General features: G+C 44.1%; 3 protein-coding genes across 3 annotated transcripts; 1 reads left to right on the forward strand and 2 right to left on the reverse strand.

Annotated features, from left to right (window-relative positions):
* Positions 1 to 861: 861 nt before the first annotated feature.
* On the reverse strand, positions 862 to 2,018 carry N7498_005990 (NmrA/HSCARG family protein; the record flags this gene model as incomplete). The annotated part of the gene is made up of 5 exons (XM_058453052.1): positions 862 to 1,109; positions 1,137 to 1,150; positions 1,176 to 1,491; positions 1,555 to 1,708; positions 1,764 to 2,018. 5 exons carry the CDS (start codon positions 2,016 to 2,018, stop codon positions 862 to 864), a joined length of 987 nt encoding a protein of 328 aa, XP_058309590.1.
* Positions 2,019 to 4,811: 2,793 nt separating this feature from the next.
* N7498_005991 (uncharacterized protein) lies at positions 4,812 to 5,042 on the forward strand (the record flags this gene model as incomplete). The annotated part of the gene is made up of 1 exon (XM_058453053.1): positions 4,812 to 5,042. One exon carries the CDS (start codon positions 4,812 to 4,814, stop codon positions 5,040 to 5,042), a length of 231 nt encoding a protein of 76 aa, XP_058309591.1.
* Positions 5,043 to 15,472: 10,430 nt separating this feature from the next.
* N7498_005992 (uncharacterized protein) lies at positions 15,473 to 15,757 on the reverse strand (the record flags this gene model as incomplete). The annotated part of the gene is made up of 1 exon (XM_058453054.1): positions 15,473 to 15,757. The coding sequence occupies one exon, from the start codon at positions 15,755 to 15,757 to the stop codon at positions 15,473 to 15,475; it is 285 nt and encodes a 94-aa protein (XP_058309592.1).
* Between the last annotated feature and the right edge of the window lie 7,420 nt (positions 15,758 to 23,177).

Genomic DNA, 23,177 nt, shown 5'->3' on the forward strand with positions numbered 1-23,177 from the left:
AAATCAAATCAAATGTTTGCTTTTTCAATATAATCCACTTATTACTGTACTCATTTCAGCAGATTATAGTACAGAAATAAAGCACTAAAGGAGAGCTCGGACTTTTAGATAGCAGCTTACTGTCTACGGTATCCCCAAAAGGCAGTATCTTCGAAATATGTCCTCCGCAGCGCTATCTGCCTTCGGGAATAAATGGCAAGTTCTCTGCCAATGGTTTCTTAGTAATAGCATCATTCTTGCGTTCCACGTCTTTCTCATGGGCCCCACCATCCTCTGGTGCGGAGGAAATTTTCAACATTGTCGGTAGGAACTATGTTCATCTGCTGTAACTCGAATGTTGCCCGGGAGATTCAAGCAGGCACTATCCGTAGAAAATGCCTCTTGCGCCCTTGACCCCAGAGCCTGACTTCTAGATGGTGGACACAAGTCTAGGCTCACCGTTATTGGCGGCTGGGTAGCCCTATTTGCAAGCTTGGGCTTTCTAAGTAGCTTCTGCTTATTCCAAAGCTACTACGGCACGACCGCACTTTCACTATATGCGCCGAGTGACATCTCGTGAATCACTATGGGCCTGCTTTTTCATTGGTTATGGAGTTGTAGATTCTAACGCCACCACTGCGACTTCGAAGTGGTGCATGAATCAAGCAGGGTGGCAGCATAGACAAAGACATAACTATTTACTAGTTAATCGACGGTATTGATATCTGGCCTTTCTATGAGCACAAGGCGCCGCCCACTTCTTTTAGACAATGTTGCCTAAGGTGTCTTATGGCACCTCGTCACAGCCGTTGAAGTGTGTCTGTCTACTAAGTCTGGATGTAAAATACCGACACGAATACGGGCAATGAACACCCCACATTTTCAGCGTGCAAAGCGCTGAGCAATAAAGCGCTCCACCTTCATGAGCTCCCCGGAAGATCTCCCCTGGGCTTTAGTCGCCATGGCCTTGAGCTCCCGTGGTAAGGACGGGTCATTGGGCTTTCCGAAGTACAAGCCACCTGAAAGCTGGCAAAAGCCAAACATGTTTCTGGTTGCTTCTAGGGATTCATCGTGTTTTCCGAAGTCCTTCCAATCTTCTATGGCGATGAAGCGACTTTTCTTCCCGGTCACTGGAATTCGTCAGATTTGGAACATACAAAGGTGGTGGGTGCTATAATCTGCCTTTCTCAAAAGACTCAACAACCTGGGGTTGGGTGGCGGCATGGCTCATGCCATGGATAAATTTCCCATTGTACCTCTCCGGGTCAAGAAATACACCATGAACTAGATCACCATAATCGTCTTCGATGGCGATGAAAGGAATCTCACCCTGGCCGCCCCATTGCGGTAATCGGGAGGTAAGATATCCTTCCTCGTCGGTATACAATGGGAATCCACCGCCAATACGAGAAAGATACTCGTTTAGAAAGTTCTCCATGTACCAGCCGGCACTAACAATGGCGACGGAGTCGAAGGCCTTCGACTTGGCATATTCGCCAACGGCATACTTTTCTATTGGAAAAACATAAGCCCCAATTCATCTGCGTTGACGTCTGAAGGGATTTAGGTACTCACCGTCGAACATCTTGCTCGAAACGGCACCGTTCGTAATTTTGGAGGCAGACGCCAAACCACTGTAGACAAAGTGCTTCACGCCCGACTCTACCGCAGCATCAACGATTGTCTTCCCCACATCGGTATCGGAGGGGCCATCAGGCTTCGTGACAGCCTTTAAGCAATATCAGTAAAATTCTTGCGCGGCAGACCTTTTGACCACGACCTACAGGATCTTCGGAGTTGGTGTTGACAAACACGCCCCAGCTTCCCCTAAGCGCCTGGAGAATCTGGTCCTTGGCAAGATAGCTGGCCTGCCTCATCTCGACACCTCGAGCTACAAGAGCCTTGGACCCCTCGGATTCCACATTGCGAGTAATGCCACGAAGAGCGAAAGTCCCACTGTTGTTCTTCAGAAGAGAGTTAAGCACGCTACCACCCTGAGAACCAGTGGCGCCGAAGACGGTGATGAGCTTGGTGGGCATCCTAACACTTGCTACTGCTGTTGGTGTTTGTTGATGATTGTCTAGAGCGTAAGCTGCGATGCATGGCTCAGAGCGGGACGTGGGAGCAAGGTCAATGACGCGGTTATTAATCCCCTGGTTTCCCCCAGTTTCGGCCTCGGCTCCCGCGGGTGGATTAGGATTTGCCGTCCCACTTCAGTTTGGCCTTGCATTAGTGCTTTTACGTAGTGCCTTTATGTATTTTAATAAATCTCCCGATACTTGATACGGTCGGAATCGTGGATCCGGCGAGGGAGGCACCGCAGACCCTTTCTAATGCCGGCCTGCATCAAGTCATGCTGCCAAAAATCAACAAGAGAAAACCAACTGCAATGCCAAGAATGTTCTCTAGAATCAACTTGTAGGAGCTGTGTAGCCGAAGCTCATAATCGCCGCCTCACTTCAGCTTCGGGTGAGCTCATTGGCCTGCTCTTGTAGGCCAACAATGCAAGCTGGTTGACTGAGAGGGCTCACACTAAAGCACACACTGAATCACCATATAATAAAAGTTGTGTCCTCCGGCCAACTGTTCCTCTAGCCATTAGAAGCGGCGTCTTTTGTCCCGAGGATTGGGCCGAACCACAACGCTTTTATAAGGCTTTGGAGCGGCTCGGATGTCCGCCAAATGATATTGTTGAATCGCTCTGGAACTGGATAGGCAGTCATGGGTAGCCGGTAGCCTTGAAGCACATGAGAGGTACGTGACGAGGGGCGAGTCTTTCTCCATCGCAGATTCCAGGGACGAAGAATGCCCTCTATGAGCAGATTACCACAGACTAGGGATATTCTCCCACTCATCTCACTATATTTTGTGTTTTAACCTATATACGTTTCTACTTCAGGGGATATTATAGACTTCTACTTTGAAATTACATGTCTTTGAAGCAACGTAGCGGTTTTTTATTTCATTGGAATTGGTGAAGCCCCTGAATCCAAGGCCTAGCCGAGCATGAGTCCCGTATCTCGGGTTCTAACTTACATCAGAAGTACGTTGGGACACATGTCGTAACATGAAAAAATGTTTAGACTTTGCAAGCCAATACTGCCATTAAGCTGGAACAGCGCCACAAATTAGGGGAAATGGCGTAGACTAGTGTCGCTTCCGCGGCCCCGATCATATGTCGCACGTTCCCGACCTGGCTTTTTTGTCTAGCAAATCTTATTTTACTTATTGGAATGCGGAGATGCGGGGTTTCTGTGGTAAAGCGAACTACGCTGGCTACTTAAAAAGCCTAGACTTCTGAGTAGAAGAATTCATTCAGTGGATCTCCGCTGAACATTATGTCAGTTTTAAACAAGAAAGGAGAGATCATCAGATCAGAAATGACTCGGAACTTCAATTCCGTGCAATGTAATAATAAACATGTGCACAAATAGACATCCACGTGGTGGAGATGGGGTCGACCGGTGGCTTCGGACCGACGATGTAACGGCGTATTCATGGTGGTGTTTCCCTAGGAAAGCAAAAGACTTGGATAGAGAAAAGCTCGTGCGGGAGAGCTATATGTAGTTTGTCGCGGAGCTCTTCTGCGGGGCACAAGGCTTGCCTCGGCTATGTATCTCAGTCTATTTTTATGACGGCTGTATGGCCCCTGGGAACACAGACTTTGCTCCCGGGAGGGTAGTCGCTCCGAGAAGCTTGACCATCTGCTCCCAGGATCACGTCAGATACTAGCAATCACTTCGATTATTAGGAGGGCCCTAGTATCCCAAGGCTGGTCCAGAAAGACCACCCGACAGAGTGCTTAAGAGCAGAGTGCTGAATTACGAGAAATTTATCTTCATAACCTCTCCGAGTTTGCATCGTACCACCTTGTTCATGTTGATGAATCTGGATGTGATAAACGAATTGGGTTCCGACGGACAGGCTGGTCACCACTTGGTGTAGCTCCACGACAGGTGTCACAATTCCACCGTGACGAACGATATCAAATTCTGCCTGCGTATGCTCAGGACGGTATCGTGCTCTCTCGCGTCTTCCGCAGCTCAACGGATGCCACTGTGTTCGAAGATTTCATCGGTCAGCTCCTGCTGTATCGGCAAAACGAACCAAACATGGGCTTGGTCCGACATAAATCTCGTAATAGAAAGCTTGCATTCGATCCTAGTCGCAAAGCCGAAGCAAGTACGCTCTACAGAAGGAACTCTTATGTGTACTATGATCGTTTGATATGATTGGTCCGAGGAAATGAGGAAACAAACACCATATCCGTGACCGGTGGGAAGTGCGGGGCCACGCATTGATCGCAAATATACAGGGCCATCACCTTCGCTTACAATGCCCCGACCCTACATTCGTGGGGACCTCCACTAAGTGCTACGGCTCCGGGAGTGGAGCTATTAAGGAATGTCAGTCAGCCATCCCAGCTTGTTGTCTTTTGATAGGCTAATACCGGTTGAGCCTTTCTAGGCGCCTGCAAAGGCGGAGTCGTCGCTTCCGCGGCACCGACGAAACTTAGCAATGTTCCAGACCCAGTTCCACGTTATAACCAATTATCGCGTCCACAAGGCCCCATTACATCTCAGCTTGATAGGGTCTTGGGGGCGAGGGCCGGGGTTTAAATCCGGGGTCAAACTAGCTTCGTTGATCATATTAGTACTGACACCAATCCCCCAATTCCCGATAGAGTAGGCCTCTTTCAGAACCGTCCACCTCACCTTACAAGTTTCTGATCGCTGAAGATTATATTTTGAATATACTCCCCAACATCCTCGATACCTCAGTGCCTCTTCACATTCTCATTCGTGGACCGTCGCAAACAAAACCGGATAAAGATGGCCAAAGAACGAGCCTCAGGGGAGCTTTATACGACATTCGAGATGACAGCCGAGCACACCCAGACCGATATGCCTGAGGAAATCGAGATAACTCCAAAAAAGAATTTCGGCTTGCTTACTGCCATGGGCGTACAGTACTCAGTTACCGGTGCGCCCATAGCAATTGGCACCTATCTATCATTGGCAATTGGACTGGGTGGCTCGCCCGCTTACTTCTGGGGCTTCTAAACATAGAATCGCCCAACAGGGGGGGGGGTGTTCCGCAAAAAAAGTCTTGGCAAGGGGGGGGTACCGAGTCAACACGGTACCCCCCCCTAAGTAGGTCAAATCTTAGTATTTTTCGGTCGGATCTTTTAAATCTTTTAATATTAAAGCCTTTCCTATCTTTTGGCTTATTTATATTTTTGGATTTCGACCTAGAATAGTGGGGGATAAGGGGGTCTAGTTTTCGCGAATTATTTTTGATGGGGGATACCAAGGCTTTTTCGCGCGGGTAGCCTATCCCTATTTAAGCTAGACATCCCTTATGTAAGTACTAGGCTTAGCTATTAGGCTAACTTCTAGACCCTATAAAGTCCTTAAGGCTAGTATAAGGGCTAATAGTAATCCTTTAATATCTCGCGAACGAGGTAAGCTATTATTATAAGGGAAGAAGTTCTAGATACTACAGCCCTCTCACTACTAGGCTAGGGGATTTATATTACGTAAGCAAGCCTTATACTAGTAGAATCTATAGGGATAGGGAGTTTGAAACTTTTTACTAGATGACTAATCCTAGGTAGGCTAGTTTAATAGAGGGAGTCTTGGCGGTTAGATTAATATTAGTAGTATCCTGATTAGGCTAGTATCCACGAAGTTATTAAGCGTTGAAATCTATTACGCTTAGTAGTTATAAATATAGATCCGAATGATATATCGTACTAATATATAAGAGGAATTAATAAAGTGATATCTTCTCAATACTAGTAGGATATATATATTATTTCTACTAGAGGTATAGCGTAAAGGGGTCTATAAGAGAGACATAGGTAGATAGAATAATAGAGAGGATAGTATAGAGGCTAGAATATAGGGCGGAAGGGGTTAGTTAGTAGGCTAGGCATAGTGGCTGCTAGTAGTATTTAATTATATATAATGTGCTATGGTTAGTAGTAGCTACAAATATATATAAGCTTAGTAGCTAAGGAAGGTAAGGTAGGGTAGTAAGATAGTAGGGTAAACCGCTAAACCGCTATAGATAATAAAGTAGGGTAGTATAGAGTAGGATAGTAGGGTAGGATAGTAGAATAAAGTAGTAGAGTAGAGGAGTAGAGTAGTAAGGGGTTTAGGGGAGTAAGTAGTAAGTAGAGGAGTAGAGTAGTGGGTAGTAAGTAGAGTAGTAGGGTAGTGAGTAGTAAGTAGGGTAGTATTAGTGGGTTAGTGGGTTAGTAGGTTAGTAGGTTAGTAGGTTAGTAGGTTAGTAGGTTAGTAGGTTAGTAGGTTAGTAGGTTAGTAGGTTAGTAGGTTAGTAGGTTAGTAGGTTAGTAGGTTTAGTCTAGAAGGCAAATGTCGGAGAACGGATCAGCCCTATCCGTGGCTAATAGCAGGCAAAATTACCTTTATCTAATAGAGCAAAGTGCAGGCTACACGACGATATATTAATTATTGGAATTGACCTTCGTTTGGTTCAGATACCGACCGTTGAAGTTGGGTGTCTTTAGCGTTGGGCAGAATAGTGGCTAGCCAAAGCCACCGCCCGCCTAATGTGGTATTTAAAGACACCGCCCTTCCCGATTTGGTATTTAATGACACCGCCTTCCCTCGTTTCTGCCGCCTGTCAAATTAGGGTTTTGGGTCTTTTCCTGTCTCGGTTTAGCTTGAATCGCCTCTAGTTAGCTGCGGCTCCACCAGTTCGTGCTCATGCCAATAATGGTTAAAGAATAATAAGACAAGCATAGCGATAGGAGCCCGATGGGGGTGATTCGAGCTAAGTTTTTGTGGCCATATTTATCGATTGTTCACTGTTACTATGCCACTACTTATCCACTATTTCCCACTAACGTCGAAGGCACTCGCTTAAATACCTCGCCCTCATCACTACGGAGGTGGATGACTATATATAAATCCTAGTGTGAAAGGCTAAAGCTAGATTGATTCAACCTAACTAGGCCGTTTGCAGTTTACTAAAAACGTAAAGAGAAAAGAAAGAAAAGTAAACAATCAACAAGGAAAAGAGGCGGTCGGCGGCGATCGGTCACGTGCTCGAACGTGACCTTCAACCAAGCACTGGCCTATTACAATACCCCCCTTCTCCCTTCAATAGAGTCCGTAGTGTCCCTGTCTATACCCGATCGCGCCGTTTCGTGCGTGTTTCGTAGAGATCGCGCGGACCATCGTTCGTTTGGACACTCCCGAAACGTTCCTCAAACTTGTCTAGCGTAGCGCATTACTCTAGCGTCCGTACGTCTTACCAGGTGCGTTCGGCGTAGCCTCGCCATTTAACTAGAACCTCCCGGCGGCTTCCTCTTCCTATCGTTCTCGTCCTTGCAGCGAGAATTTCCTCAACTTCCCATTCGGCCTCGTCATCGACTAAGATCGGCGGTGGTTGCGTGTCGTCCACGATTTAGGACGGTAAGGGGTCAGAAGCGGCCGGCCTAACCAAATCCACGTGGAAGGTTGGGTGTACTCCCGAAGGGACGTTTAACCGTACTGTATATAGCGAGGGAACCTCGATCACTTCGTATCGTGTATGTAACCAACCTAGCTTCTTTAATGGTCTCTCCGATTGGATATTTTTGAGGTTTAGCCATACCTTATCCCCTATTTCGTATATAGGGGCGGCCTATCGGTTCCGATTTGCTTGTATCTGCTGTCGATCTTGCGCTATTGCGATTGCCGCTTGGGCCTAATTAGTCGCTTCTCGTAGTCGTTCTATAAATAGCTCTCTTGCTTATTTAGTGGTTTTTAGACCAGTTTATAACTGTCCGGAGTCTTCCAGTCTAATAGGGTCGATATAGTACCCATAGGTAAAGAAGAAGGGTGCTAATCCAGTCGATGTTACGTCGCGGTTATTAATCGCTGCTACCACGATAGGCAGTAAACTTGCCCAATCTTTCTGAGAATAGGTCACGAATGCTCGTAAGGTCCTTTCGACTTCCTGGTTCGCTCGTTCTGTTAAACCGTCCGATTGCGGGTAGAAGGCTATAGATAACCTTCGTTAGATCCGTAACCGCTCGCAAACTCTCGTCTAGAATCCACTCACAAACTAGGGACCTCGGTCGCTCACGATTGCGAGAGGTAGTCTATAGTGTATATAAAAATGCACGAAAAACGCGTGAACCAAAGCGTCTACGGTAATCGATTCTATTAGGACTAATATTACGCTCTTAGTGAGCCGATCAGTCACGACTAGACAGTTCGTCGCGTTATCGTTTCCGCTTAGGGGTAGATCGGTAATAAAATCTATAGAAATTTCCGCCCACACCTATTATGGTATAGGTAGGGGTTTTAGAAGCCTATACTTCGTATCACGCTAGATCGTGCTTCTCCTATATATAGTGTAATTTCGTAGGAACCTCCGTATATCTTTGATAGCTCCTAGCCAGAAGAATCTTCTCGATAGGATTAAATAAGTCGTATCTCGACCTAGATGGCCCGTGACGTGTGAATCGTGAATCTATTAGATGATACTAGTCCGGAGCCGTTCGTCTTCGGGAATCTAGACATAGCTTCGGAAGGAAAGGAGCCCTTTTTCGTCTAAGTGACACTCCGCAAGACTCGTTTTCACTTATGTTTCGACTAGTAACCGTCGCTCGCCATTTTTTAGCGCTTCCGAAATAGCCTAATAAGCCCGATCTTTCTATCTTGCTTCTATCCACTAGGACTATAGTTCTTCGTTTTCGAACATAGGCACTAGCGTTTTGAAGTCTAACTATATATCCGCTTCTAGTCTAACCCTTCCAGTCTTTACGCGTACCTATTTAAATATCGAGCGGAACCAATTTGATAGCCTTTCATCCTCTACGTCCTAAGGGATATCCTGTTCTCTTCGGGAGAGGGCGTCCGGTCTCCCTGCTAACTTCCCAGGCCTAAACTATAGGTCGAAGTCGAATTCGGCTAGTAGGTCAGCCCATCGCATCTACCTTTCGTTAAGTTATCGCGCACGGCTAAAATAATGTAAGTTCTTATGGTTAGTCATAATCTTGAAGCGCGGGACTATCTTTAACTCAGGGCGCCATTCCTTTAGCCCCCGAATAATAGCTAATAGCTCCTTATCGTGAATTTCGTAGTTCGCTTCCGCGGGCGATAGTTTCTAAGATAAATAGGCGTATGGCCGTAGAGTTCCATCGTCTTATATTTAGGATAATACGCCTCCTATCGCCTATCCTGATGCGTTGGCTTCTAGCACTGTCTCCCGTCCTTCTTCGAAGTGTGCCAGAATAGGCGCGTTGATAAAAAGCTCTTTTAGGTCTATAAAGGCATATTGACACCTTTCGTCCCAGTGAAAGCTCGCGTTTTTCTTCGTTAACGATACTAATAGCTCGGCGAGGTCTACGAAGTGGGAAATAAACGTCCGATAGAAATTGGCAAATCCTAGAAAGCTTCGTATATCTCTAATCGTCTTCGGGACCTCCCATAACCAAATGGCTTCCACTTTCTTTAGGTCCACGCAAACTCCCTTTCCGGCGCGTATAATAAAGCCTAAATACTTCACTGATTCTTACTCAAATTCGGATTTGTCGATATCGTACTGTAATCTCGCGTTCTGTAGTTTTTGGAGGACCTTATTCACTTTTTGACGGTGGTCCTTAAGCGACCCATCGGAGTAGATAATAATATCGTCTATATAGGCAGAGACAAATTCGTCTAAATGCTCCTGTAGGACTTCATTGATATATCGCTAAAATGTGGCGGGCGCTCCTGTTAGGCCAAACGGGGTCACCAACCACTCAAATAGGCCGTATTAGGTCCGAAACGCCGTTTTCCATTCTTCTCCTAAGTGAACGCGTATCTTGTGAAAAACGGCAATAATGTCTAGTTTAGTGAACCATCGTGCTTATGCCATATTCCGTAGGGTATCTTTAATTAGGGGCAGTGGGTAGCGATCTTTAACGGTAAGCTCGTTTAGGCCCCGATAATCCACGTAGAATCGAATGCCTCCGCTAGGTTTTCGGACTAGCAGCACTAGAGATGCGGCCAGTGATTTGCTCACTCGTATAAAGCCTTTTCCTAATAGGTCTATAAGCGTCTTTCGTAACACGAGTAGTTCTTCTTGGTTTATCCTATAGAGGGGTCCGTATAGGGGTGAAACCTCGTTACCAGCTTCGTCCTTTCTTAAGGGGATGCGATAATCTATCTTTGGTCGATAGCTTAGAAGTTTATCTACGAGGTGACGGTCGAACACTTTTAGCTATTATTAGTAGTGTTTAGGGAGTTTCGTTCGTGGGTCGGTGTTTTTCTTATTCCGTAAGGCTTTCTTAATGTCTAGTATTGTGACCTTCCCGATTCGTAGACGCATAGCTTCCGTTTCGCTCGAAGTTAAGTCCTGTAGCTTCTGCGCGGTGACTTTCGACACTCTTAGGGCCTTCACTCCAATAGGTCCAATAGTAGGGTTCGCCCTATTCCAGCATCTAATCCGTTCGCCGTCTTTTATATAGATGTCGAGATATCCTTTTCGGGCCGAATACCATCCATCCACGTCCTCTAACCATAGTTTCCCTAGGATCATCTCGTCTGTCTATCAGGGAATAATGTACGCGTACACTCGTTATTGCTAGTGGCCGTAGACGTCTAGATCGAAATACGTTATAAAGTCGATTTTTCCTTAGTTCTCGACGACACTATCTAATGTTCTCGTAGGGATACGAATACGCAGGAGATCGAGAGACTGAACAAGAGAATCGTTCACGGTGGCGTACGAAAGGCAGCCTATGTCGACTAGTGCCTTCGCGAATTGGATTCTATTCACTAGTGAATCGACAAAAAAGGGGTGATTCTCTTGTTTCAATAGCTTCTCAGCTCCAGTTAGCTCCTGACTGCGTATTTTAGCAGGAGCTACTCGTTTCCCGAATCTTCTTCCGACAACGACGAGCGATCGTCTCCGTGTTCTCGTATTCTAGCCACTTTAGTGGCCCTCTTCTATTCCTCGCGGCGGCCGATAATAGGCGTTCTCTCTTTATCTTCTTCCACCGCGGCAGTCGTCACGCGAGTAGCCTATTAGGCGTATTTGGGTAGAATCGCGGGCCGGAAGGGGCACGTAGCGATTCGACAATTACTTCGTCCACAACGTAGGTATAGGCCTTCCGAACGGCGACGATCTAGCTCTTACTATAGGACCCATTTCGCTCGTTATCTATTAGAATTCCTGCTTTCCGGCCGCGATCGTAAGGAGTTTATAATAACTAGGGACGCTAGGGACCAATCTATTTATTCGTATATAGCGACCGTAGGAGTTGTTTGCTTTTCGTGCTAGTTCTTAGAACGCTTCGGCTCGGAGGATAAGAGGTCGAGATTGGTGTCGATCCGTCGCAATAGCAAGATGAGTTCTGAGAAGCTTTCGGGGATATCTCTATATAATAGCGCTGTCCGCATAGTTAGGTTAAGTGACCCCGTTAGTATAGACACTTTCGCGTCCTCTGGCTATACCATTGCTCCCGAATCTGCGAATTCCTTCTTGAATAGGGGTAAAAACGTAGCGAAGGTCTATTTCGTTCCTTGACGTATTTCTCGTAGCCGTTGGGTGGCCCTTCTTTTGATGTTTGGATCGCCGTAAATATTTTCTAGGTATTGGATAAGGTCTTAGGCCTTTCCGTCTATACGTCGATGTTGCATAAAGGCCACCATGTTTTTGCTCGCGTTCCCTTCTAGCCGTGAGTAAATATAGAGGAGATATACGCGATCGTCCCCTAAGGCTTCTGCGTCTAGTAGTAGCTTATTCTCTATAGCCATCCAGAAGATGGGCCATTCCGATCGATTTCCTTTAAAGGTGGATAGGTTAGGTAATCGTGCCTATAGGCGTCGTGTCCTTTCTTTAGCGATCACTCGTGTTTAGGTCTTTGGCGTGTTCACTATTAGTTCCGTGATCGATTGAGGCCGTTCGGCCGCGTTGTGGTAGATAAATTCCTCTAGCCTCTTTATCCTTTCCTCCTGCATTCTCGCTCTTTCATCTATTATTCTTGCCTTTTCTTCCTGATCCACCACGGTTTAGGCTAATTGTTGGAGCAATACTTATGCCTAGGCGGGCGGGCTTGAGGGTTCTACGCTCCCTTCCATTTTCGATATTGCCTAGCGGTATAGTGGCTAGGGCTTCTAATTAGAGCGATTCAAAGAGATCGCGTCCGACCGATGTGTTATCCTCTTGGGAGGACCCTTCTATCAACTGGAGCGAAATTATATATTCGCGTCCGACTAATATATTGTCCTCTTGGGAGGACCTTTCTGTTAACTAGGGCGAAATTATAGTTTCGCGTCCGACCAATGTGGTGTTTAGGGGTATATATATATTCAACGTTATGTGGCGATTCAGGAGAATTCGCACCTATCTAGTCCTTTCCAGTGGAATACTCTTGAAAAAGAGGACGTTTTTAGTATGTGAAAGGCTAAAGCTAGATTGATTCAACCTAACTAGGACGTTTTTAGTAAACTGCAAACGGCCTAGTTAGGTTGAATCAATCTAGCTTTAGCCTATCCTATAGGGGGAACTGTAATAAGGCGCATTATAGTTTAGTCAGCATTTTTTTATATGGCGTTAGGGTTTCTAGAGGGGGCAGATTATAGTTAACTTCAGGGTGCCGTTACAGTTACGTTCCCGTGGATTTTTTTCGTTCAAATTTTTACTAGGTCTAATTGAATAGTTAATGGTTTATTATCCCGAGATTCGAGGTCATCTAACGTTTTCGAGAGATGGTTATAGGGATTCAAAGTTGGGGAATTATTTTGATGGGGTACGATTGGGCGCGCCATCACTAATATCATAAAACCCCATCACTAACCGCCACGCGATATATCACACACGCACTATTAGTTCGATTCGTTTGAAAATTTAGCCGTAGATTTTAGGGGTTCCGATCAGTCCCCCGTTTTAATTTCATTAATACCTAAGCAACGCCTAGGGATAGGGGTTCCCTAATATACATTCAGAGGACAATCCGTATTGTGAAATATATAACAACGTTTAGCATAAGTGAACCCCTAGAACCTACGATTGCCGACCAGTATTTCATTTGCAACAAGCAGTGGGGAGTTGCTATATGTCGCCAGTGCGAGCATAGCGTCAAGCCCAATAAGATAGTCCGTCATTTAACCAACCCCAAGGGCAAGCACCGCATTAGCAAACGCGTTGTAGAGCAAGTGGTAGACACCATCCGATATACCGATGAATAGAACAGCGTCGAGGAAGAGACTAGATCGTTCCCCACGACCGTCAGCCGTCCCATTCCGGTGTTGCCCATTTACCAAGATAGGTTGCAGTGCCAATTTTGCTGGTAGATTTACCGCAGTCGCGACAGTTTGCGAGTGCATTAGTCGAAGGAGCACCAGTTTTCCGCGTACGGCTATAGCGGCAAGCCAAGACTATCCGAGGTCGCCGCGGGCAAGCAGAACCAAGAGGGGCGAGTTAAGCAAGTCGTATATCAGCGGGTTTTCCCCTATGGATCGGGGTCGTATTACATCCACGTTCGCCATCCCGGTCCCTAGTACGAGCCCGAAGCACCACCCCCCAGGCTATACAAGTTGCCGAAGCCGTGGACCAGTTACGAGAGGTATTTACGCGGAAAATGTAGTTAGAACGCGAGATCTAGCCCGGCGCTATCGACGAAGCCAACCCATAGTTAGACCGAACAGGATAGGCAGTGTATTTACGCGGACGCAAGCCTAAGGAATTGCGGATATACATTGAAAGCCCGAAGGAAGAGGCGGAGGGGGATAAGGGTACCGCACGAGTGATTTGGGATGCCGTGTTGGGCGTTGTCAGCAAAAGCCAGAATATCACTAAGCGGACGGGACATTTATTACGGATCGAAGCCGCCTACACCGGCATAGAGAAGATCCCGTCGAAGCCATTGCAGGCATATATAAAGGCGGACGATGAGTTAGAGCGACATATCGACCTATAGCGCCGCATTTTGATATTTTTCGCCTATACCCAAGTCCAACATAATTAGAACAGTCCGGTGTACCGGTTCAGTAAACGGCAACGCGAGGTGTGGGACGCATTATGGCATTCCGCCGAGTGTCACAAGGGCCGGCCCGAGCCAATCCCTATTGATGGTACCGACCCGAACCCGGATGCATTACACCCCGTAGAAGCCGATTGCATAGAATTTATAATTAAGTTATTAAATTAGCGCATTCGATCGAGCGAGTACGAGTTAGCGTTGGTTTATGCGTTAGCCGTGTTAGGTGTAAGTGACCATAACGCCGGTCGGCTATAGAAGGACCCCCACAGTTACCCCTAGATTTTGTCCAGTGTGATCAAGGTGTCCCGGTTTATTATCGTGCACCAGTCGTTTTTATTAGACCCGGATGCGCGCGAGTTATTATAGATCGGGGAGAATAAGTAGATGGGGGAGTGGGATAACCCTAGCCCAGTCGATTATATATTTTCGCATCAACGGGATGGCCGCAGTCCGCCCTAGACCCTATAACGAGCCCGCACACTGGATTATCCGTCTAGTTCGCCTATATTTAATAGTTTGTCCAGCAGCCCCCCACCACCCGTCGCATTCACCTAGCAGGCACGGGAAGGCCCCAAGACATGGCGCGAATGGATTCGCATTATGGTCACCAAGTTCATAGTGCATAGTATCGCTAGTCTGATGGAATGGATAATGGATTTACGTCGATATAGATTGAAGATCCATTATAATACGCCGGCCGCTAGGCACATCGGTTGGGGCAACGGGGATGAGTTGTTATACAAAACGATGCGGTTCACTATGGGGGCATTCCGCGGGTTTATCCATGGGTTGATGGCCAGCGCACGGCAGTTGATGGTCAACCAAATTTTGCGGTGCCGACCCAATCAAATTCCCGTCATCCTATGGGATTGGATAGCCGACGATTTCAACCAGCCCAAGGCTAGGTGGAGTTTTTTGCAGGACGAGCGCACGCTGTGGCCCGTCGAAGGGTCCCGGTGGATGGTAGACCGAGTGTAGGAGGAACGTCCATTACAGTAGTGGTTCATACAAGCCAAGACCAACTGGTTTAGTATCGATGCGATCCAACGGTTTTTCGGGTTCGTCAACGATTTCAAGGAGAAATTAGCCATTTGCGTCCACATTATAGCTAGCTAGCCCCCGAGAGGCCTAGAGTTATTGAGTATCCATCACCGCAATAGTGCCGCCAGTGGACACCGCAATGTATTCATTAAAGATGGATTAGTTGCATTTGTCACCCGGTACCACAAGGGGTTTTACGCGAGCGGTGATGCTAAGGTGATTCATCGGTACGTGCCCCGTGAAGTGGGGGAGTTAGTGGTGTGGTATTTATGGTTGGTGTTGCCATTTGTCGAGATGTTATAGGTATACCATAAAGAGGCATACCGCGTGGATGCCGTTCCCGATACGCATACCACTAAGATGTAGGGGGTGGATGCCGGCAGTGGACGGGAGTGGACGCCCGCGCGGGTGACGGATGTGATGGTCTAGGAAAGCAAGATACGTTTACACAACGGATTGTCGTTATCCGCGTACCGCGATATTGCTATTGCCATCAGCCGGAAGTATTTCGGCAGCGTCAAAGCGTTCCCGCACAACGTCCGCGAGGATGGAACCGAGGTCATTAGCGATGATGATGAAAACGAGGACGAAATAGACGACGATTAATAGGTGCGATATATTGCCGATTTGCAAGCCGCGCACACTACCCATATAGCCGAGATAGTATACGGACGGATAATAAGCTAGTAGTAAGGGACGACGGCGGGCCGACAGGCAGGATTCCGGAGCAGCAGCGTCCATTGGCATGATTTTTTGGGTTACGACATTAAGAACGTCCCGAGTAGCGTATTAGGCAAGCGAACAAAGCCTTAGTGGAAGAATGACGATATAAAGATGCGAGATCAGCGCCACTATTTAGTCGAGACGACTAACATAACCGAGGCGTTGTAGCGAATGACTAGTGACGCCACGATGCAGTTCCGTGGAGTCTAGGGCGCCGCCATTGATGCTATCCAACGAGGAGATTCCCGGGTTATTATAGTAATGCCGACGGGCGGTGGCAAGAGCATATTGTTCATATTACCCGCGTGGGTGGGCTAACGAGGCGGGTTAACGGTCGTTGTGGTTCCGTTGATTACGTTACGTATCGATTTACAGCGACGATACGCAGCCGCTGGGATTCTATGCGTCGAGTGGGAGAGTCATCGCCATCCCGACCACGCGGCTATTATGTTTGTGACCCCGGAGGCGGTGTTCACGGACGAGTTCGTGTCGTTTTTAAACCGCTAGCGCGATAATATACGATTGGATTGGATTATCATCGACGAATACTATATAATGTTAAACACGTCCGACAAATTCCGGCCGCGGTTGCAGCAATTAGGTTAGATGCATCAGTTTAGTGCGCAGATGGTGTTTTTGACTGCTATGTTGCCGCCACGCGAAGAAGGCCAGTTATTTAAGCGAATGGGAGTTGGACGGGACGCCATCAGTATATACCGCGCGCGGACCAGTCGTCACAATGTGGCATACCGTGTGTACTAACCTATGATTTCATTGAAGTATCATTCCTAAACGCAATAGTTAGAGGACCCCGATGTCCATTAGTTTATTCGTGAACGGGTGTAGCGGGCGCGGCCCGGTCGAGTGATTGTGTATGGCAGTACTAAGCCTATCGTAACCTAGGTGGCCGAGATGTTAGGGTGTTCCGTATTTTATAGCGACTAGGATAAGAAGTTAGGCATTTTAGAGCAGTTCCGCCGTGCGGGCAATAGGGTGATTGCGGCCACCAATGCGTTAGGGATAGGGGTGGACATTCTAGATATTCGATGCATCATTTACATTGGGTTCCCCCGGTCATTATTAGATTACGCCTAGGAAAGTGGCCGCGCTGGGCGCGACGATTTGCCCAGTGAGGCGATCATTATCTAGCCCGAAGGGTTTAACGAGGTCCTAGCATGGTTTAACTAGAACACGGACCGTGAGCAAGCTAGGTTAGAGTTAGTCCGGTAGTACATCGCCGGTGCGCATTGGTATCGTCGAGTGGTGTTGGATAGGTATTTGGATGGGGATATCGATGGATACACCCATTAGTAATGCGGCGACCAGGACCAGCAATTCGGTGTCGATGAGCAACGGTGTGATCAATATCACCTATAGTGGGTAGCCGCCGAACCTATAATCGAGGGCAGCTATAAGGACTATAACGCCGAGATGCAGGAAGTCGAGCTGAGCAGTCCGCGCAGCCCGTCCGAGCACGAGGTTCCGATCGAAGCCTAGCACCGATACCACTAATAGTAGATAGTGCAGACGGCGATTACGGCGGCGGTGCGGTCCGGTAAGGCATAGCAGTTATTAGACGAAGAGTTTTTGTCACAAGAAGCCTAGGAGTGGAGCAACAAATGTTAGTTGTGCACGCAAGCGGGGGCGAATAATATATATTATGATTTATGGTTATGTCGGCACGAGCAGAGTGCCGAGTGTAAGCGGTGGGTGCGTGCGATTCGGGACCCAATCCAGTATAAGGCGGGGTTATATTGTTGTTATAGTTGTGGTGTACCGCAGTCTATTTGTTTGGGTTGGCAGGGTATCTAGCAATGTCGGTACCGGCAGTTTTTGTATCCAATAATGGCGATGTTGATTTATTGGGAGTCACCTAGCTAGGGCGGCATTAGGTATCGATGGTGGTCGTAGCGGATAAGAGGCGCTGGTGTACGAGAGGGCAATTTAGACGCAGTGCGAGAGTATGTTGCGCAGGGCACGGACACCGGGCATTCCCAGTTAGTGCAAGAGTATATTATTTTGCGATAGATATATCAACAGCATAGGTATTAGGGAAGGATTATATTGGCAGAAAGTAATTTTAATGTGATATTTAGGGTTTTTTGATAGTAGTGTTAAGATATTCCGATTGTGGGAGACGGATATATATTAGGACATCCGCAACATCCATAGGGAGTGGGGCATAGGGTCAATAGGTTATAACAATTTGGGGATTAACATATATAGAGATAAAAGTTCCTAGATATATATTTATAGATATATATTTTTAGATTTATATTAGCAGATTTGAGTGGTGGTGAAATTTACATAGGGTGGTCAGGGATATTAGGTGGGGTTAAGTTTAATTAGCAACATAGGGTTAGGGTAGGGGGAGGACCACGGCGCTAAGAAACATTTAAACAAGGAAGGTTTAGCAGACGATCGATAGCAAGGTCATCGACAGAGCAAGTAGATAAATGTATATATAGGGGGAGATATTGCAAGAGAGGTTAAGGTAGAGGTCACGATCGGGGTCAGGGTTCATAGGTTCGGTGATAGGACCGAGGTGGATGGGGTGCCGAGGTACGGTAGATAGGATAGGTATATATATCGAGAGATAGGTAAGAAGAGGCATAGAATAATAGATAAGGCAGTTTAGATATAGACGGATTTCAGTGTTTTGATTCCAGGAAGGGGTTGAATCGTGATTCAGGATATATATAGTATAGGGGGATGCAATTAGACATAGGAATTATTACGATAGGGCAGTTCGGATTATAGGGTGATAGAGGAAGGATATCGTTAGGGTTCAGGGTTGCCAGTTTAGGGGGTTAAGGATATTTATATAGACATAGGGAGAGGCGGGTAGAAATATTTCAGTAGAAGAACATTGTGAATAGGACGGAGAAAGATAGAGTTCCAGGGGGACATAAAGATATAGATAGGGGGAGATAGGGAGAGGTAGAGATCGTAAGGTGAAGATAGCGATACGCAAGGAAAAGGGTCTAGGGTTAAATAAGAGGATTTAGGCGTTGTGGTTAGGGAGATATATATTAGGGTTATTAATGTTGCTAGGTCGGGGCAGGGGTTAGGAAAAGGGAATAGGAGTTATAGATATTAGACGACGAGTATATTTAGCGATTAATAGACAGAGCGGGGCGATAGATTCGTAGTGGAGTTAGCGATTAATAGGAGGGAGTGGATTAGTTACAACGGGTGGTGTAAGGGTCAGTGGTCAGGGTTTAGGGGGTTCCGATTGGTAGTGTTAGCCTAGATCACGTAATTGTGTTCAGGGTTTACGGTTATTCGGCGGTGTTCAGGGTTTTAGATATTAGGGTTATCGGCGAGGATTAAAGGTCAATATTATAAGCGGGCAGGAGGATTTTGCAGGAAACGCGAGGGTTAATTAATTAGGTGGAATGTGTTAGATAGAGTTATAGTGCGGGTTTCAGGGTTTTGCATATTAGGGAGGGGCGAAACATTACAGTTTAAGGGTAAGGATTAAGGTTATGATCGTGATGGTGATTGATTATCGTATGGTGCGCGCGTAGCGCGCGAGTTAATTTAGGGTTAATTTAGGGTTAGGGTTAGGGTTTAGGGTTAGGGTTTAGGGTTTAGGGTTTAGGGTTTAGGGTTTAGGGTTTGGCACCTCGATGTCGGCTTAGCTCATCCTCATGCATGCAGAAATCATGAAGGGTTCGACTGTTCGTCGATTAAAGAGCTACATGAGCTGGGTTTAATACGTCGTGAGACAGTATGGTTTCTATCTTCTAGAGGAATTTAAAGTAAATTAAAGATAGCCCCTTCGTACGAAAGGAGTTGGGTATATTGATCTCTGGTTTACCTGTTGTTTATGGTATATATTATTTTTTAATTAAAATTTTATATCGAATGCTTATACTAAAGTATTTTGATCCCATAGGCATGGCAGGAAAGCTACATCAGTTAAAGATAAGTGTTGAAAGCATCTAAACGCGAAGCAAACTTTATTATACTTTTAAACGTAGTAGAACACTACGAGTATAATTGTTATTAATAACAATTAATAGGCTTTGGTTGTAAGAATGAAAACATTTTTAGATATAAAGTACTAATTATAATAATAATACTAGCTAATAAGCATATCATTATTAATTAAATAACGCCTTTTTAGCATAAAAGTAATGCAACCGTTTTGTAATCGGTAGAAGTGAGTGCGATACTTGCATTAGGCTATTACAATTAATTAATATTTGTAATTTAATATATAAAGACCCAATGGTCAAGTCTGGTTAAGACATAACATTTTCACTGTTAGTGCGGGAGTTCAAATCTCCCTTGGGTTAAAAGAGATTAGCTCAGTTGGTAGAGCTGTCGCTTTACACGCGAAAGGTCAGGTGTTCAAGTCACCTATCTCTTAATGCGGGTTAATGTAATAGTAACATATATGGCTCATGCCCATAAAATTTAGGTGCGAGTCCTAAGTCCGCAACCAAAGATCATAGCTTAATCGGTAAAGCGAACCACTCATGATGGTTTGAGTAAATGTTCAAGTCATTTTGGTCTTATTTAATCCGAGTGCTGGAATTGGTAGACAGTCTTAATTTAAGCTTAAGTGGCGCAAGCCGTAAACGTTCGACTCGTTTCTCGGGTATATTAGGGGTTATAGTTTAACTGGTAAAACGGCGATTTTGCATATCGTTATTTCAGGATCGAGTCCTGATAACTCCAATAACATTAATATATGTTAGTGTTAAGAAAAAAAAGAATTTTTTTTTTTAGAATCTTTAAATGATTTAGTTTTTAATTCTATATTCTAGTTATTAATAATATAAGCTTGAGAAGCTCAATTGGTAGAGCGAATCACTGAAGCTGATTAGGTTGTAAGTTCAAGTCTTATCTCGAGCAAATTAGGATAACATGGGTATGCTGAAATTGGTAACCAGGTTCCGCTTAGGACGGAATAGTTTTTTTACTTTACAAGTTCAAGTCTTGTTACCCATATCTGTATTAATATATGTTGTCGACTAATCGGTAAGTCATAAATTTTTGGTATTTACTATTGGGTGTTCGAGTCGCCCCAACATAAATTGCCAGGATAGTTCAATCGGTAGAACAATAATTTCATGAATTAAGAATGAGAATTCGAATTTCTCTCCTGGCTAATAATTAGCATAAGATTAATATATTATATATATTTTAAGGTATTAACCTTCCATAATTTGAATATAATCAACAAATATTCAATCCTAAAAAAGGTATTAATAATTTAACTTAAAGTTAAATTAAGGTGGATATAGTTCAATGGTAGAATAGCTGTATGTGGAACAGTGTATCCTAGTTCGAATCTAGGTATCCTCCCTAAATAATAAAGTATTATATATGTCTAAAGGCTATATATATACTGTTGTTATATATATAAATAAATTTTATGAGGTTATTTAAAAATTGGTTAATTTTTAGATAAACATTATACTGCAAATTTTGTATTTTATCGAAAAAGATAAAACTAGAGAAAATATAATTTTACTATCCTTTGGACACAGGATATAGTAAAATTAATGGGCTATATAGAAGTTTTTCTACATCATCTGTACAAGAAGGTGCGGCCTTAAATACAAGTGAAGAGACAGAATCGATGTTAACTTTTAAACAACCCACAGAATGGCAAGAAAGATGATTCTTATCATCTAATGCTAAAGATATCGGTACATTATATTTAATGTTTGCATTATTTTCAGGGTTAATCGGAACAGCGTTTTCAGTATTAATAAGATTAGAATTGTCTGGACCAGGTGTTCAATATATTTCAGATAATCAATTATATAATAGTATTATAACAGCTCACGCTATAATGATGATTTTCTTTATGGTTATGCCAGCTTTAATAGGTGGATTTGGAAATTTCTTATTACCATTATTAGTAGGAGGTCCAGATATGGCATTTCCTAGATTAAATAATATTAGTTTCTGATTATTAGTACCAAGTTTATTCTTATTTATATTCTCAGCTACAATAGAAAATGGAGCAGGTACAGGTTGAACATTATACCCTCCATTATCAGGAATACAATCTCACAGTGGACCAAGTGTAGATTTAGCTATATTTGGTTTACACTTAAGTGGTATTAGTAGTATGTTAGGTGCTATGAATTTTATAACAACTATATTAAATATGAGAAGTCCAGGTATACGTTTACACAAATTAGCTTTATTTGGATGAGCTGTTATTATTACAGCTGTATTATTATTATTATCATTACCTGTATTAGCTGGTGGTATAACTATGATATTAACAGATAGAAATTTCAATACTTCATTCTTTGAAGTAGCAGGTGGTGGTGATCCTATATTATTCCAACATTTATTCTGATTCTTCGGACACCCTGAAGTTTATATATTAATTATACCAGGATTCGGTATAATTAGTACAGTTATAGCTGCAGCATCAGGAAAAAATGTATTCGGATACTTAGGTATGGTTTATGCTATGTTATCTATTGGTGTATTAGGTTTCATAGTTTGAAGTCATCACATGTATACAGTAGGTTTAGATGTTGATACTAGAGCATACTTTACAGCTGCAACTTTAATTATTGCAGTACCTACAGGTATTAAAATATTCAGTTGATTAGCTACATGTTATGGTGGATCTTTACATTTAACACCTCCTATGTTATTTGCATTAGGATTTGTTGTATTATTCACTATAGGTGGTTTAAGTGGAGTTGTTTTAGCTAATGCTTCACTTGATGTTGCTTTCCATGATACTTATTATGTTGTTGCTCACTTCCACTATGTATTATCTATGGGTGCTGTTTTTGCATTATTTAGTGGTTGATATTTCTGAATACCAAAAATATTAGGTTTAACTTATGACCATTTTGCAGCTAAAGTTCACTTCTGAATCTTATTTATAGGTGTTAATTTAACATTCTTCCCACAACACTTCTTAGGTTTACAAGGTATGCCTAGAAGAATTAGTGATTATCCTGATGCTTTCTACGGTTGAAACTTAATTAGTAGTATAGGTTCTATTGTTAGTGTTGTTGCTACATGATATTTCTTAACTATTATATACAAACAATTAACAGAAGGTAAAGCTGCATCAAGATATCCTTGATTAACTCCACAATTATTTAGTGATACATTCCAAGTATACTTCACTAGAAATAACAGTTCTTTAGAATGATGTTTAACTAGTCCACCAAAACCACATGCTTTTGCTAGTTTACCTTTACAATCTTAAGTTTATCTTTTCAATATAAATATTTATATACTTTATATAAATATCCGAAAATAGACCCTATAGATATAAAAATCAAATTTTTTTTGAAAATTTACCAAATTTTCGTTTAAATAATGTTTGATAATAACTGAAAAAGTTAACTAAATAAAAAATGTAAAATTCAATATAGGTATAATATGTTATAAAAAAAAATTTTATGGTATATTATACTAAAATGGTATTAAAAGTACTAGATTA

Source organism: Penicillium cinerascens (assembly GCF_028974065.1).
Source record: "Penicillium cinerascens strain IBT 15544 chromosome Unknown contig_5_segment0_segment0, whole genome shotgun sequence".
Lineage (NCBI taxonomy): Eukaryota > Fungi > Ascomycota > Eurotiomycetes > Eurotiales > Aspergillaceae > Penicillium > Penicillium cinerascens.